Source organism: Mustela putorius, unplaced genomic scaffold (assembly GCF_011764305.1).
Source record: "Mustela putorius furo isolate JIRA1106 unplaced genomic scaffold, ASM1176430v1.1 tig00003899_pilon_pilon_pilon, whole genome shotgun sequence".
In the NCBI taxonomy this organism is placed as follows: Eukaryota; Metazoa; Chordata; class Mammalia; order Carnivora; family Mustelidae; genus Mustela; species Mustela putorius.
In genome coordinates this window covers 20,043,795-20,060,163 of record NW_025422048.1, presented here as the reverse complement: position 1 = coordinate 20,060,163, position 16,369 = coordinate 20,043,795, and the positions used below count along the sequence as shown (strand labels likewise).

The window sequence follows — 16,369 nt, the reverse complement described above, 5'->3', positions numbered from 1 at the left end:
CCAACAGCTCCCATGAGGGGCATCAGCCCTCTTTATAGGCTTTCCTTGAAGTGTCTCAGAAATCTCTATGCACTTTAAAAAGCCCAGAGGTCCACTTCTTCTTGTTCCAATGCCATGAGTGTCCACGTCGCATGCATCCTCCTCAGGGCCATGGCAGCCCACGGGGACCCATTTCCCAGCGAGGTATGTGGGGTGGGCCCGCGTAGGGAGACAGCCGCCCCACTGATGGATTGAGCTGGGGGCAAAATGTGTTGACCCCTGTTCTGAGTGGGATGTTAGTTACAAAAAAGTGACACTAAGCATTTTGCTTTTGTCTTTGTACTTTCTCCTTGTTGGTGATCAGAGTGGAACCCTTGGGGCCCCTTCTGAGGCTGTATTTCTCTCTCTTTTTAAAAAAAGATTTTATTTATTTTTTTTTTATTTTGGACAGAGCACGCATGCACATGAGCAGGGAGGAAGGGCAGAGGGAGAGGGAGAAACAGGCTCTCCGCTGAGGAAGGAGCTAGATGCAGGGTTCAATCCCTGGACCCCAAGATCATGACCTGAACCAAAAGCAGACATTTAACTGACTGAGCTACTCAGGTGCCCCCTGATACTGTTTTTCACAGCCTCTTGCTGTGGTAACTGACGTTCCTTCTGCACCTCCCTGTTCCTTTTCCTTCAGTTCAGGTCATGATCCCAGGATCCTGGGATCGAGCCCTGCATCGGGCTCTCTGCTCAGCAGGGAGCTTTCTCCTTCACCTGGCTCCTTGAGAAAAGTGTCTGGTGTTCAGGCCCATGGCAAGGACCACAAGGCAACGTGCATTTGTTTTTTCATTAGTGGATGGCCACTTTGTGCCTGCAGTTAGATAGCTCTACTGAGTTGGGCAGCAGGGCAGAGGGAAGGAGAGAAGTCTAGTACGCACATACTCACCGGGAAGCTCCTCAGACTTGACTGAATGAAGGAACCCCACCTCCTTAATGACGTCACAGCTCGGCCCTCGCTCTAGCAGTTTCTTCTTCAGACTGCCAGAGTGCTGGACAGATGAGGCAGCTGGCAGTCATCTTTTTTTTTTAAAGATTTTATTTATTTATTTGACAGACAGAGATCCCAAGTAGGCAGAGAGGCAGGCAGAGAGAGAGGGGGGAGCAGGCTCCCTGCTGAGCAGAGAGCCCGATGTGGGGCTTGATCCCAGGATCCTGGGATCATGACCTGAGCTGAAGGCAGAGGCCTTAACCCACTGAGCCACCCAGGTGCCCCTTGGCAGTCGTCTTGTTGACCCTCTGTGGAGGCTTCCGTGTTCGTGGTTGACCACTCTCAGACCAGGAGTCCACAAGACCCAGGGTTTGCTCAAGACTGCTCACTCTCACCTGGAACCTGGCTCCAGATTCCAGATTCTGGAATCATTAGTCCTAAATCCCCACCTCCTCTGGATTCCCAACCAGGGGATCATTTAGTTATTGAACAAAGCTTAACTCGATAGCTGATGATGGAAGGAGAAACAAAGGAACATGAACTAAAAGTCCCCATGGCAGGAGAGCTAGGTGGGAAGCACGACCTTGATACTAATAAAAGCCAGAGAGGAAGTGGTGGGAGGCCGTGGTGGGAGACCTTGATTCCTGCCCAGCCAGCCTCCATCCAGCCCTCAGTCGAGCTGACTAAACCCTGCAGTCCCCGGTCACCATGTACAGGCCTCAGGCCTCCCTTTGGGACCCAGCCCTTCTGCCTAGGGGCAGGACTGCCTTTTCCCCCTTCCCGGCCTTGGGGTCCCGGACCTCTGTCCCTGTAGGGCAGAGCAGTTTGGGGATATTCATTTGGTCATTTGTCCTGGGCTAGTGATGACTCCTGTTCACTTTGCCTGCACTGTCTTGGGGGTGCGGGGCTCAGGGCAAGCCACCCTCTGTGACCTTTTCTTCCTTATCATGTGCCACGTGCACTTACACACACACACACACACACACACACTGTCTGCACTTGACTTGATTCCCAGGGGAAGCTGGCACAGATGAACACCCAGAACTTCTCAACATGATAAGAACACTGCATGAAGCTCTGTCTCTGATCAACAGGTTTAATCCAGGGGGTTCTCTTGGGGCTAGAAACTGGCCTCCTGAGGGTCTCCGGGCCTTCTGGATCCAAATAAAGCTATCTCTGACCACCTAAGTAAGCAGACAAACTCTTTTCTTCCCTGGCCCCTTCTCCAAGATCCCAAAGGAATCCAAATGTTGAAACCATTTTCAGTAGTTAAAAATTTAGACACCGACACATTTCCCCTTCTCCTCATTTCCATTAGCTAATCTCAACTACTAGCCAGCCTTTTGATGCCTCCTTAAAGTCACCCGGATGCCAGCCCACATTGCAGAGTCAAGATTTTTTAAGATTTTATTTTTAAGTAATTTCCGTAACCAATGTGGGGGCTCGAACTCACCACCCCAAGATCAAGAGTCACATGTGGTACCGATGGAGCCAGCCAGGCGCCCCAAGAGAAGACTTTTCTTAATTCTGGCATTTGGTAGCCTGTCCAGGCCAAACACCTTCATTCAAATCTTAACATTTCGTCTCAACTTTGTATACCTGGAGCTTCAGCACTGTAATGGGGACCCAGAGCTGAAAGGAGTGTTCGCACAGGGTCCCCTCTTTTCCATGCAGATATCAAGTGTCCTCAAAGGCAGATCTCTGGCTGGCTTTTTGGGACAGTGCTAGCAAGCCAGGCTAGGACCTTGGCCCAGCACCCCGGGGAGGCAGGCACTGGTAGTAGTCAGCGGCTCCTTGGAGAGGGGACTTGGGCCCAGAGTTTGTTTTTGTGGGATGAGGAAATAATACTCAGTTTTTTTTTTTTAATTGAGGTGAAATTAACGACATAACAATTTGGAAGTGAATGGTTTGGTAGCATAATGACGAGCTTAATTCCTTGAACCGAGGATTTTTCCCTCTTTTTGAATCTCGTCACCCCCCCCCCCGCAGCAACTCTCAGGGAACCACTGGACAAGGCTCCCTAGTGGCTGCAGGAGACATCCTGACCCTGGGCTTGGAAGTTTGGGAGGCATTTCCCTCACTGCCCCCTCCCCAGCCCCTAAACCTAGATGCATTTGGGTGGATTTCTGGACTTTTTTTTTTTTTTTTTAATGTCTGGCTGGCTGAGGTATTTTAAAAGCTTTTTGCTTTTCATCCCCAAGCATTTGCCTGACCAGACTCTCTATAGATTGATTGTCTTCTTCCTTCCCCAGTAGTGATCCCACAGGACAGAAGATGAAGGCGAATCCTTGTAGGGTGCGAAGGCCTCCATTTTCTGCAGGTGGAGAAGATGAACACGAGCCTCGGTGTTGATCATGGTGTAGAGCTTCCCTCTTTTTGTGCGAGGCCCCTGTTTTGGAAAAGTCTGGGAATTGAATCCTCTTTTATTTTTTTTTTTTAATATCTCATGGAGAGATACTTAAAAAAAATTTTTTTTAAGATTTTATTTATTTATTTGACAGATAGAGATCACAAGTAGACAGAGAGGCAGGCAGAGAGAGAGGAGGAAGCAGGCTCCCCGCTGAGCAGAGAGCCTGATGTGGGGCTCGATCCCAGGACCCTGGAATCATGATCGGAGCTGAAGGCAGAGGCTTTAACCCACTGAGCCACCCAGGCACCCCTGAATCCTCTTTTAAATACACCAAGGCATGTCATTATTTACCAATATCCTGTAGTGAATCCTTTCACGAAGTAAAAGATGCTGGCAGTCCATCTGGGTTGTAAGTGGATTTTTCTGTATTGAGTTGGCTTAAAGGGAAGCCCATTTCTCCTGAGATCCGGAAGGGTGTGGCGGCAACCCCATCCGTCCGTTCATCCGTGGATTTCAGGCAGGGCACCGGGCACTGGAGGTCAGGCAGCAGAGCCCTTTCTTTCTCATCCTCAGGCTTGGAGCACCAAGCCATCCAGACTCTCAGAGGCCTTGGGAAGACCTCCTCCTTGGGCCAAAATATAGGCAGGCATGTGACCAATTTGCCTTTGACCCTTTGAACAAAAGAATAATATCCAGGCTAGTCGAGGGAAAACAGATTTGTGTCCCTCCCCTGTCAGAAAGAATGTAGGGGCCGAGGGGAGATGTTGCAGTTTGGTTTGGGGCATCTGAGGAAGTATTGGGACTGCTTTTCCTTCTGCTGATGAAAGGGTCAGCAGTGTATCCCCTGAGGTCACAGAATCACAGGTTTTGTTTTTCCTGTTGGAGACCTCTGCCATATGACCCCGTGTCGAAGACACCGCTTCATGTGCCTCAGCTGGTGTCTTGGTTGGAGGACACAGGGAGCGGTATGTTGGGACCCCAAGAAAGAGAGAAACTCTGATTGTCAGGCTGACCTCTCACACACTGAGTAGTTAAAACATATTTTTTCGTGTGTGGAGGTGAAATTCACAGAAGATCAAATCAACCACTTCGAAGGGAATGATTCAGTGGCGTTTTGTGCATTTACAACCTTATACAACCACTGCCTCTGTCTGGTTCCAAAACATGTTCATCAGCCCCAAAATGAAACCCCGCACCCACTAAGCGGTTGCTGTCCATTCCCCCTCCCCCCCCAGCCCCCCAGTAACCCCCATCTACTGCCTGACTCTGTGGATTTGCCCATCCTGGACGTTGCGTGTATTGGAACCGTACAACACAGGGCCTTTTGCGTCTGCGTCTGTGCAGGTAGTGTCACGTTTCCAAGGTCCCCCTGTGTAGTGGCATGTCACGTTTCCAAGGTCCCCCTGTGTAGTGGCATGTTTCAGTACGTCCTTCCTTCTGAAGGCTGGACAGTGTGCCATCACATGGCTCTACCACGTTGTCTTTAGCCGCTCAGCAGCCGAGGGACGTCGGTGCTGTCTGCGTGCTGCGGCTGGTGCTGCCGGGGACGCGTGTGTGCGGCCACTGGTGGCACTACCTGCTTGCAGTTCTCAGGGAGGGTTAGCCGGGAACAGGATTGCCGGGCTGAGGGCACTTTTGCGGGGAGAGGAAAAGAGCAAAGGGCTGAAAGTGGTGGGAAGGGGCAGGGGCCAGTCAAGGCGAAGGAAAGGCTCTCTTTGTCCTGCTTGTGCGAGGGGCCTCTGAGGCAGCAGGAGGGGAAGCTGCCCCATCAGGCAGGCCGCGGAGTCGCTGCTGGTGCACCCCCATTGCCTGCTCCGACGTCCACATCTAGGCTCCTGCTGATTCACGTTGGGCTGCCTCAGAAAGGCAGATTCCCCTGCAGATGACCAAGACTTGCTGTCAGTGAGGAGAACTAGGGGCCTGTGCCATGCTGGGGGCTCTGAAGGCAGTCCCTAGAGAGGAGCCCCAGGAACGTGGTGAGTGAGGGCTGCTCTGATGGAGTCGCCATGTGACCTCTCAGGGCAGGTGGGGGCGGAGGGTTACAGCAGTGATCGGGCCCCGATGTCCCAGCCTGCTGCTAAAGCAGGCGCACTACTTTCAGTCTTGCCTTGGAGTAATTCCTCCCTCCGTGTCTTCCCCATATATTTATTGCGCTCTTACGATGTGCCAGGAACCTGGGCTTAGGTCATGGGGAGACAGTGACCAGCCAGACAGACGTGGTGCCCGCCTTTTGGAAACTTAACGATCTCACACCTTCATCTCCCAGGACACCTAGCACTAGGCCAGGCACCATGGGCAGCTCCCTGACTGATGTTTCTGGAAGAAACTCTTTCCAAGTCTCAAGGGCACAGGGTACAGAAATGTGCCCAAACGGCCAGTCGTGACCTCAGCGTTGTTTTGCAGAGTACATAGAAAAAGATCTAACATACATGACTAAAGGTTTTCCACTGTAGCTTCTCAGCCATTATTTTGAAAGCTCTCTCTGGCTGCTTTTTCCTGCCAGAAGAAAGCCATCATCTCCTAGAAGGTTGCTAAAAAGTTATTTCTTTCAGGAGCTCACAAGAGCTAATAGGCGTTTCTGTGGATACGATGTGTGACCCAAAAGGGGAGGATATTGGAGGGCAGTTGGTGCCTTTCCCCGGGGAAAACCAGCTTCGTGCCTTGAGGAGGCGCCGCCACCTTCCTCCTGGGATTTGGCTTCCCTAGGGCACCCTGGCATCCTCTGTGCCCTTTGGACTCTCACCCCGGCCCTTTGCCCAAGTGTCGCTGGAGGGCAGGTAGCAAGCATACAGAGCGAAGTCAGCTTGCCAGAGGTGCCGGGTGGCATATTGGCAACCACTGGGCCATGTGCTCACAGATGACACCATTGGGTTTGTCATGAAAACCTGCTTTGTGTGCACGTGGGGTTGCGAGGTGAGACAATTGCACAGTTGCTGCGGAGCCGGGCAGAAAGAAGGCAAAGCAGCAGCAACCTGCCGTCTGGCCTCAGGTCAAGTATGTGGAAAGTGCTTTAAAATGTGTCTGGGAGGGGCGCCTGGGTGGCTCAGTGGGTTAAGCCGCTGCCTTCGGCTCAGGTCATGATCTCAGGGTCCTGGGATCGAGTCCCGCATCGGGCTCTCTGCTGAGCAGAGAGCCTGCTTCCTCCTCTCTCTCTCTGCCCGCCTCTCTGCCTACTTGTGATCTCTGTCTGTCAAATAAATAAATAAAATCTTTTAAAAAAAATGTGTTTGGGAGGGAAAAATACTTAGAGCAAAACGTGATCTATTGGAACCATTTTAAAGTATACAATTGAATGACATTCAGTGCGTTCGGACCGCTGTGCAACCATCCCCGCTGAGTTTCAGAACTTTATCACCTCCAAAGGAAACCTTGTGCCCATTAGGCAGTCGCTGCCTGTTCCCTCCCGACTACCAGTCTGCTTTCTGTCTGTCTAGAGTGGCCTGCTCTGAGCATGGAATTGTACAGTATATGGCCTTTTGTGTCTGGCTTCTTTCATGTAGTGTAATGTTTTTAGGGTTCATGCATATTGTAGTGTACGTCAGGTTTGTTTGTTTTTTGTTTTTTCTTATAACTGAATAATGATCCATTATATGGCTAGACCATGTTTTGTTTATCCCTTCATCCGCTTAACAACATTTGGGTCATTTCCACTTTTTTTTTCCTTTTTTGGCTATTGTGAGTAGACCCGCTAGGAACATTCATTTGTATATAAGTTTCTGTTTGAACACCTGTTTTCAGTTCTTTTGGGTATATACCTAGGAGTGTAAGCAAAAGGTTTTTATGAGGATAAACTCGGTCCTCTCCCCCCATGTTTTCCAAAGATGAAACAGAAGGAATTATGCTTCCTTATCTTACTTTGAATTGGAGAGACCCTGATTGGCTATAAGAGCATTGTGACCCGCAGGGGAATTGAAATCTTGGGATAGGTCTAAGATTCTCCTGGCAGGGTCCATTCCTTACACCACGAAGAGCGAGCCTGTATCCCAGACCTAAATGCCTTCAGGGCTGATTGTGAGGAGAGCAGAGCAGGCTGGGTGGGGACTGTTGAGCCGGAGAACGCACATGTCGCCTCTCCCTCTAGCCAACTGTTGACATGCAGGAATGCGGGACGCAGTGTTGCCAGATTTTCTGATTTTTTTTTTTCAAGAAAAGATGGAAATCCAGATTTTTAGGTGAAATCTCTCAATTTTAAAACCTTTGATGTTAATTAACTTTTTTTTTTTTTTTTTGGTTTAAAAACACTGAGCCAAACTCCAGGTAGTCAATGGGCTAGATTTGGCTCCTGGCTGCTGGTTGGCAACCTTGGATTAACAGCAGGAAACATATCTCCCTCTGGTAGCTCCCAGGCCCTCTTGTGGTCCTTCCTTCCCTTCTCCCATCCTCTTAGCCCTCTATGGACGTGCTTTGTCTCTAGATCCTTCTCCAGCCTAACCTCCTTGTCTCACTGCCTTCTCTTCTTTCATCAGATCACCTCTCGGATCTTCAGGGCCGGGCAGAGGGTGACCCTGGCGTGTCCTGGGACTTTTACAGCAGTTCTGTGTTGGGTAAGCTTGGAGTCGGATTCCTCCCATGCTTGTCCCTGGCTCAGAGATGGGGGATTGCTTTGGGTTTCATGAATTGTTCTCAAAGACAGGAGTGACCCCGTAGAGGCAGCCTTTTCCACCTGTTAGTAACTTAGGGACCCTTTCAACCCAAACACTAGCTCCGCCCAGATTCACACAAAGCCACCCCTCATTCGCCCTCTCCCACTTCGGCCCTGGGTAATGCTTTCCTCCTCCCTTGCTTTGTCTTAACCCTATCGGAAGCCCCTACTGTGCATGGTCCTCTCTCGGGCATTGCTCACGCGCAGGAGAGACCCAGGCCCTCCCCTGGGCCGCTCTCATCCCTCCCTGCCCGGACCCGACCGTACATGCTTTCTCGGGCCATCCTCTCCCAAGCCCTTAGCCTCTGACCCAGGCTTTCCTCTCTTAGAAGAGTCTTTATCTGTGAGGCCGTCAGCACCCCTCCCCTGGGTCAGGGCTGCAGATTGGGGGAGGTGCCCATCCCGAAGCCCTGGGGAAGCTGGAGCAGGAGGACGTTGGGTGGAATGAAGTGAGCCACACCCAGACATGTGGGCTGGGAAAGGAACTGGCTGAGCCACCCCCTTGGGCTTCTGAGGACCAGCAGGCCAGGCAGGTGTTTCTCCCTCGCCCTCGACTGTCGGTAGAACCGGCAGGCTTCGTCTCCAACAGCCCAGCGGCTCACCCTTCATATCACCTGGCTTGTTTCCAACCGAAAGGTGGAGGAGTATAATGAATTTCTGGCTACAGAATTGTGTCTCCCAGGGATAGAACTTCCATGGGCCCTCCCAAGGGTGGGAACCATGGGATCAGTGAAACTGCGCCCCAGCCCGGGGTCTGTCTCCTGCTCGCCCACCTTCAGGTGCCTTTTCCTGTTGGAGCATTTCTTTTCTTCAGTTTTGTGCATGTAGCTTAGTCCTAATAGCCCACGTGCTCTCCTTACAGAGGAAAAAGATGGCTTTGCCTGTGACCTCCTGCATAATCCTCCCGGGAACTCTGATCAAGAAGGAGATGATGTGGAAGAGGATGATTTCATGTTCGAGCTCTCAGACAAGCCTCTTCTCCCTTGCTACAACCTCCAAGTGTCAGTGTCCCGCGGGTAAGTGTCTACAGGGACGGAGTGCCAGGATCCTGGCAACCCCTGGCCTGCCTCGCTGGGAAGGGTGGAGCTCTCCAGAAGGAAGCAGAGACCTGGCGAGCAAACGCTAGAGCTCGGGAAAGCCGACCCATGACCAAGGCCAGCCTGACATTCCCGCCCTGCTCAGTTATCTTCAGAACAGAGGCTGGAAGCTCTAGGTTGATGGACTCTATGTTCTTCCCAAACCCCAAACCTCGATTTGCTCTCCGAAGGATTCTGCTGCTCTTCCTGGGTGGAAGAGATGATCTGGGAGATATTTGGGCTGATGAACTATTAGGATCTCTGGAACATTTTTGTGGTTTCTGGGAACAGCCAGACAGAATATTTGCAATTGAGATTCTTGGAAAAACCGCGACATATGGTTGCCATAGCTAAGGGGCTGCTGGGGTCCTTAAGTAATCCGTAGGCTGCTTTCTCGGAGCCTTCACGTTGGCAAGATGATGGCACGGGCACTGTCATGTCAGATGACTGTATATGTGATTAACAGGTGTCACCCGTTTCCAGAGACTAGACTATACCTGACTCCATTAGAGCAAACCCGGCTTCATCTTCACCTGATGATCCAGGAGGGAGTTCGCGAGGCTGGGGTTCTGGTCGGCTTTCACCGATGGCAGCGTGTGGCTGTGCTGCTTAGGGGGACGCTGGATGACCTGTCCTTTGGTTCTTAGCCTCCATCGCTCAGTATTTTCTTCTTCTTGGTGTCTTCACATAGTTCAAATACCTTTGCAAACACTCTTAGGGATCTTTTCCTTTGATACCCATATTTAAGGTACCCAACCCTGTTTTTGTTTAAAGAGTGAAAGCCCACAAAGTGCACACGGCAGAGAGAGGGGAGGACGGGGCATCGGGAGCCCTTCAAGTGAGTCCCTTGAGTTGATGACTCTACCCATTGAGCCACAAGGCTCCATGCATCCCTTCACTCAGGGCCTGATAAGAATAAAAATAGCCTATATGATGACACTGGTAGGGATCAAGTTCCAGGGGCTTTGGGTCCTTATTCTTCTGGGCATCAGCTGATCCCTGAGGGCGGGGCAGGGCCGCTGGGATATAGTGTTGCACAGTTAATTAATTCTTCCACGGTATTCAGCACCGCCTTCTCTGAAACAGGATCTGGGGACCCAGGCAGCAAAAGGACTAGGGTAGTGTGCGTCAGGTGTGGGTGGAACATGGGGCAACCGAGGGCCACTTGCCACACGCAGCAAGCAAGTGTTCACGCGAAAGCTTGCTCTGGGCAAAGCTGGGTCTCCTGACGCTCTGGCCTCCCTTACTCCCTTGCCTCTGTGGGATCTGTCCTTCCCCACAGCTGCAGTGCAGTGGGGGATACAGATTCTCCACGAAGCAGGGAGAGTGTAGGGCTGTCTCGGTGGCTCAGTCGGTTGAGCTCCGGACTCTTGGTTTTGCCTCTCCCTCCCTCTGCTCCTCCCCTACTGGCTCGGTGCCGCATGCTGGAGCTGTCTCTCAAATCCATAAGCTCTCTAACAAAACAAGTAGGGAAGGTGTAGAATGATGACCCTGAGGCCCTGCGGGGTTCAGAACTGCCTTTGGAATCAGCAAAGCAAAGCTGGATTCTGAGGACCAACTTTCTGAGGGTTCTTTTTCATTCTTTGAAAGTGATGGTCCAACTGTATGGTATCTATAGTCCCTTTCTCTGAAAGCCAGAGCACTCCATTTCCTGGCGGCGCGAGAAGAACGTTTACTGTCCCTGGGAAGAGCGTTGCATTTTAGGGAGCAGGGGTGTGGGTCTGAGGAGGAGTGCTCGGTGTTGTGCGGAACACTCCATCCCGTAACTGTGTCTTCAGCAGGCACACCAGGCAAACCCCAAAGGCCAACATACGGCCTTCAGAGCATCTCCAGGATAGTGCGGGAGACAGAAGAGTATATAATCAGCTCTAATAAGACACAAAATAAAAATGTCCCACAGTTGAGCAAGGTGTCCCCCATTCCTGTGCCACGGAGGGAAGCACAGTTAACATTGCTTTTGTAGTCTTTCTGAGATGGGCGGTGTTTGAAGTATTATAAAAGGGGGGTGCACCGGGTGCCATGAGACTGTGGGGGATGGGACGAGCGACCAGGAGATCTGGCGTCTGAGCTGGGCTTGAGAGGTGGAGGGAGGGTGCGGCGGAAGGAGGGCTTGTCCTTCATCCAACGGCTGCCACTTGGTGGGGTGGAGGTATACAGTGCGTGCGTGCGTGCGTGCGTGCGTGTCTGTGTGTGTCTGTGTGTGTGTGTGTGTCTGTGTCTGTGTGTGTGTCTGTGTGTTACTACAGGGGGGCACTGGGCTGAAGAGGTTGGAGGGGGTCATGTTTTGCAGGTCTTGGGTTGCAGGGGCTCGATATTGCAGCTCTTGCAATATTGCGGTAAAGAATTTGGACGGTTGGGTTGTTTTTGTTTGTTTGTTGGCTGGAGGTACCAGGGATCCATGGAAAGCAGTTCAGGGAGTGAGAAGGTCGAATTTTCCTTTTAGTAAATGAACAGTAACGGAGGATCCAGGGAGGGCGGGTGGCGGTGCAACAGAGTGACTCTTGGTGGAGGGAAGCCGGTTAGGGAGGCTGGTGGGGCCGCTGGGGGCAGGACAGCGCCACAGGAGGAGGGAATGGAGTGCCTTGGAATGGGGGCCATTAACGCAGGGATGCCTCATGTCTTCCTGGTTTGCTCAAAGCGGGGAGCGCGTGGCCCCTGAGTGGCCTCGCCAGCACCCCTCCCAGCTGTCCCCAGGCTGCCGCCCAGTCGGGTGTGCTCAGCAAAGTCAGACTGGCTGTAATGTGAGCTCCGGCCCTGCAGAAAGGACTGTGCTGCCACTGGAGAAAAAACTTGTCTAATGCATTCCAGAGCCAAAGAGAAATGCCTTTTAGATTACCCGCAGTTTAGGCCTTTCTCCACGGCTCCCCGTCTGTTGGGGAAGGGCTCAGAGAACCAGGAGGCAGGGGGAGCCGGAGTGAGAGCAGGAAAGGGAAACCAGACAGCGTAGCAGGGGTCGGTTGGGGGGGAAGAACTGGTCCCAGCAGATGGTAAATTCCAGGTCATGGGGTGTGGGGGAAGGTCTGGGGATGGCTGCTCTGAGTTTTAGGTTCTGGAAGTTCCCTTTCCCTCCTGCTCCCACTTTTTGGGAAGAGGTCAGTCACGGGCTGAGTGCTGGAGATGAAGCTGAAAGCTGGTTCGGGCACTGGAGGAAACAGGAGAGTTTAGCCCCTGGTTGAGTCTGGCGTGGGGGGTGGGGGACGGTCGGACGGTCACCCTTCCTGGGCCTTCCGGAGTGTTCCCGGCACTCCACTGCCTCCCCCCAGCCCCTTTCCCTAACTCCTGCTCTTGCTTCTTCCAGGCCCTGCAACTGGTTCCTCTTTACCGATGTCCTGAAGAGGCTGAAGCTTTCCTCCAGGATCTTTCAGGCTCGGTTCCCGCACTTTGAAATTGCCACCTTGCCCAAGGCTGAGTTCTACCGGCAAGTGGTCTCCAGTCAGCTTCTGACCCCAGCCGAGAGGCCCGGAGGCATGGACGACAGATCCGCCCCAGGCTCCTCTGAGACTGTGGAGCTGGTGCGGTACGAGCCAGAGCTCCTTCGGCTCCTGGGCTCTGAGGTGGAGTTCCAGCCCTGGAACAGTTGACCTGGGCGGCAGCCCCTCCCTTTTCTTCTTTCTCCTCCCAAGTTCGCCCTTCCCCACCTCCCCCGCCTTTCCCCCACCGAGCACCAGACTGCAGAATGAGGCAATAATACGGACCAACAAGAAGCCGCCTTATCAATGCCAGCATTAGTGACTGGATTTTTTTTTTCCGGTTATGATTAGTTCTCATCTCCCTGTCATCGTCTTTGTTGTTGTGGTTGGTGATGGGGGTGGAAAGTTGAACTCCACGTCTGAGGACAAGAGATCCCGGGGATGGTGGGAGGTGGCGCCAGGGTCTCTGGGACTGGCCTCCTTTGTGTGTGACCAAGACCACACCTGGGCCCTGGGTGGCCTCAGCCTGTCTGGAGGAGAAATGAGAAAAGCCCAAATCTCTGAGCGCCCCCTCCGTTCCCCTGTGTTCTTCTGTCTTCCATAGTATTTATTTTATTAGTATTTAATTTGTATTGTTTCATTGGTTTCTGATAAGTCTGTATCACTGTGACGATTTGAGACAACTTGTTGTATTGAGGGACTTTCTTCACCTTTCTTTGTCTTTCTTGATCAGCTCTGGAGCTGCCCCCTCCCTCCAACAAAGTGACTCCCAGGTTTGTTTTCACCCCACTGGGGCGGGGGCAGGAGGGGCTGGGGGGTGCTGAGGACCTGTGACTAATGAAGGTGGCTGGTGCTGGCGGGGGGTTGGGGGGTTGAGGGTAATCCTGAGGCCTTGGTGCTTCCCCCCCCCCATTTTTTTTTGTTTCACTACCCACCCTTTGCAGCAGCCCCACCTTCTTGAGATTAGTGTTTCTGGGGAAGGGTGGATTGTAGGGGGGAGGGGTTCATGGGTCACTCTGTTTGCAGAGAGTCAGGAATGGGCCAGAAGGCTAAGATCGCCCCCTCGGAGTGCACAGTATGGGCTTGTTCCCGCATCTCCACCCCCCTCCTCCAGCCGCCGCACCCCTTCCGCCTTCACCCTTCCTGGGTGCTGAGTCTCTCGGCTTCCAGCCCTTGACCCTCCCCTCTCGCCCTTGCCAGACTTAGCACCCCCTTCCCCTCTCTCCTCCTTGCTTCTCCCCTGTCCCCCATTCTCCTTTGGAATCTGCAGAGGGTTCTGGGATGGACGGCCGGATGTGAGATCCAGGCCTCAGCCGTTTCCTAGGGGAGGGCAGGAGGCTGGGCTCTGCTGCCACCGTGGGACCTGGGGCTGACTGCGGGGCTCTGCCTCGTCTCCTTCCTGGCCTCCGGTGCTGGGTTGGTTCTGGGAGAGAGAGGGAGGAGCTCGGGTGGTCCCTTGTCCCAGCCCCGCTCTGTGGCATTGTCTTTCCTACTCTTGTTCTTATTTTTCTACCAATTGCTATTTTTTCCAAACAATCCTTGTAGAGAGTATGTACCATCCAAAGGCAGGAGGGCCTCACTGTGGCCGGCTCTGGTTGGAGATGGTACAGTTTTATTGTACAGGTGCTAAAACAACAACAACAAAAGAAGAAAATGGAAAAAAAAAAAAAAAAAGACAAAAAAAAGGCAAAAAAAAAAAAAAAAAAAAAGCCAGTTTGAGGATGGGACAATCTGTTCTCTGGAGACTCCTGACCCATGCGGGAGCATTGGTGGTTATTTTCTTTGTATTGTGTTTGTTCTTTGTTCCCAGGGGGAAGTTCTAGCCCCGTCTGTAGGACTGCTCCCCACCCCCACCATACTGCCCAGTTGGTTTTGAACCGTTGTCCTCCCTTTTAAAAAAAAATATATATACATATGTGTGTGTGTGTGTGTGTGTGTGTGTGTGTGTACACACACACACACACACACACACACACACATGTATATATAAAGTTGAGGGGTTTGGGTTTTAATTTTTTGGTTTTGTGGGGGTTCATGGTATTGTGTGATTTATTTTATGTTTGCCTTTACCTTTTTGCATTTGGGTGTGTATTCTGGCTGCCCTTTATGTTTCATTTTAAGCAACTGGCTGTGGAGTCAAAAACACTTGCATACTGAAAAACCTGTGTCAGGGCTTCTGTCTCCTGTCTTTACTCTTCTCCCTGCATTGGCACTAACATGGTTAAAACGGATGGGCGTCCTGATCAAGTCAGTGGGAGCCCCCTGATCCTGCCTTGCAGTCTGGGTAGCACGAATGAGGACAGGGTGGCCGGGCTAGTGAACATTGGAGCCGCTGGGGCAAGATCTGGAAAGAAAAGGCAAAGCAGGGGCACATCATGGGGTAGGGGGCGGGGAGTGGTGGGGAGGACGGAGTCCCCACATCCCTTTAGCCGTGCGTGCGTGCGTGCGTGCGTGCGCGCGTGCGCGCGTTCCTTGTCTGCCATAGGAGTAGCCAAACTGGAAGGAGGCTATAAGGAATGATCCTCTTTAACTCAGGGAAATCACCTGCTTGCTGGCTCCCTTGCCCTGGGCCACCCACATCTGCATCTGACCACACAGTCTTACCACTCCCACACTGTTGTGCCCGGGCTTCCCCTGCCCACCCGCACAGCACAGGCCTTCCATGGTTCTGGCTTCCTAAGACCCAGCTACTGTGGAGCTAAGATGCCCGTTCTAGATTTTACACCTTTCCTCCCCACTTCTGAAAAACAGTGGTAGAAGTTCCAATTCCTTCTGACTGCTGGCTCCAGAATGGGCCCGTTCCTGGTTGAGGGGAAGGGGATGTCTGATAGGTCTGGGACGTTTCAGCTATACTCTTAGGACCTCTCCCTGTGGCTTAAGTCTCTGGAGAACCCTGTTGGTGTACAGGTGAGGGGATCTGTGCGTCTGGCCAGCCGGAGCCTAGCCAACCCTGGGAGTGAATTGTGAGCTGCTCTTCGCTCAAGCCCCAGGAACACACTTCGACTCAGGTCTTTCTGTCCCGATGGAGGAACATCCATTCCTTTGAGCCACAGCGTTAATCTTCTTCATTGGCCTTCGCTTACCCACTTTCTGTTCTTGATGCTTCCAGAACAGTTGCTTTCTCATATTCCCGAACAACCACATAATAGCACTGATTTTAGCTCAGTCCTCCGTTTGGAACTTGCAGTTAAGAAATCAGATCTGTCAGTAGGTCACGAAAGCTCTGTGGTGAGGGCAAGGATTCAGCTCAAAGAGATGGGCGAGAGCCGTGGGATGGTTGGCAGGACTTCTGGGAGAGGGTACCCCGTTGGCACTTCAGTAGAAAAACAGGAATGAGGGGTGCCAGGGAAGTGTCTCTGAACTGAGGGGACAATTGCAGCCAAAGGCTTAGAGACAAATTAGAGGGTGGTCTGTGCAGGAAACTACAAGCCACCTCCGTGTCACTGCAGCTGGAGGGGACAGAGCCCTGCCAGGCATGCCAAGGAGCCCAGCTTGGACTTTTTTGCCTTAGGTGATGGGGAACCACAGGAAAACCGGGTAACGATAGAGGGGGTTGGTTTGTTTAAATAAATAACTTTATTTTTTTAAATAAAAAAAACTCCACGATGAGTTGGAGGTGTTGGAGGATGGAGAGGAAGTGAGGTAGTCACTTGAGATTCAGAAGAGCGGCTGAAGGGAGAGCGCGGCAGCACGGACTGTAAGGCTTTCCGCTTAAGGCAGGAGGGAAGATGCTGTGGGCAGAGTCAGCGTGACCCCAAAAGAACAGGAGAGGAGCCTTCTGGGGGCCGTGGGCATCTGGGTGTGGGTGTGTGGACACACATGGCCCTTTATTTCCCTGCAGAGAAGAGGCGAGTTGCGAGCCAAGCCCATCAGCAGCTCCTTGTTTTCTTGCCTTTGGGCTCCCTTCCCCACACCTTTCCTAGAGGCCCCTCGCTG

The 16,369-nt window shown here is 52.3% G+C and overlaps 1 protein-coding gene across 6 annotated transcripts in view; it reads left to right on the top strand.

The window, feature by feature from the left end:
- The window catches only part of BCORL1 (BCL6 corepressor like 1), a 62,667-nt gene extending 48,073 nt beyond the window's left edge, over positions 1-14,594 (top strand). For all 6 annotated transcript variants that reach the window (XM_013050018.2, XM_004780546.3, XM_013050015.2 and 3 more), the window contains 3 exons: positions 7,772-7,849; positions 8,810-8,963; positions 12,322-14,594. In XM_013050018.2, the coding sequence (XP_012905472.1) occupies positions 7,772-7,849; positions 8,810-8,963; positions 12,322-12,604 (515 nt within the window). In that variant the 3' untranslated portion in view covers positions 12,605-14,594. The remainder of the gene's footprint in view (positions 1-7,771; positions 7,850-8,809; positions 8,964-12,321) is intronic.
- The last annotated feature ends 1,775 nt before the right edge of the window (positions 14,595-16,369 follow it).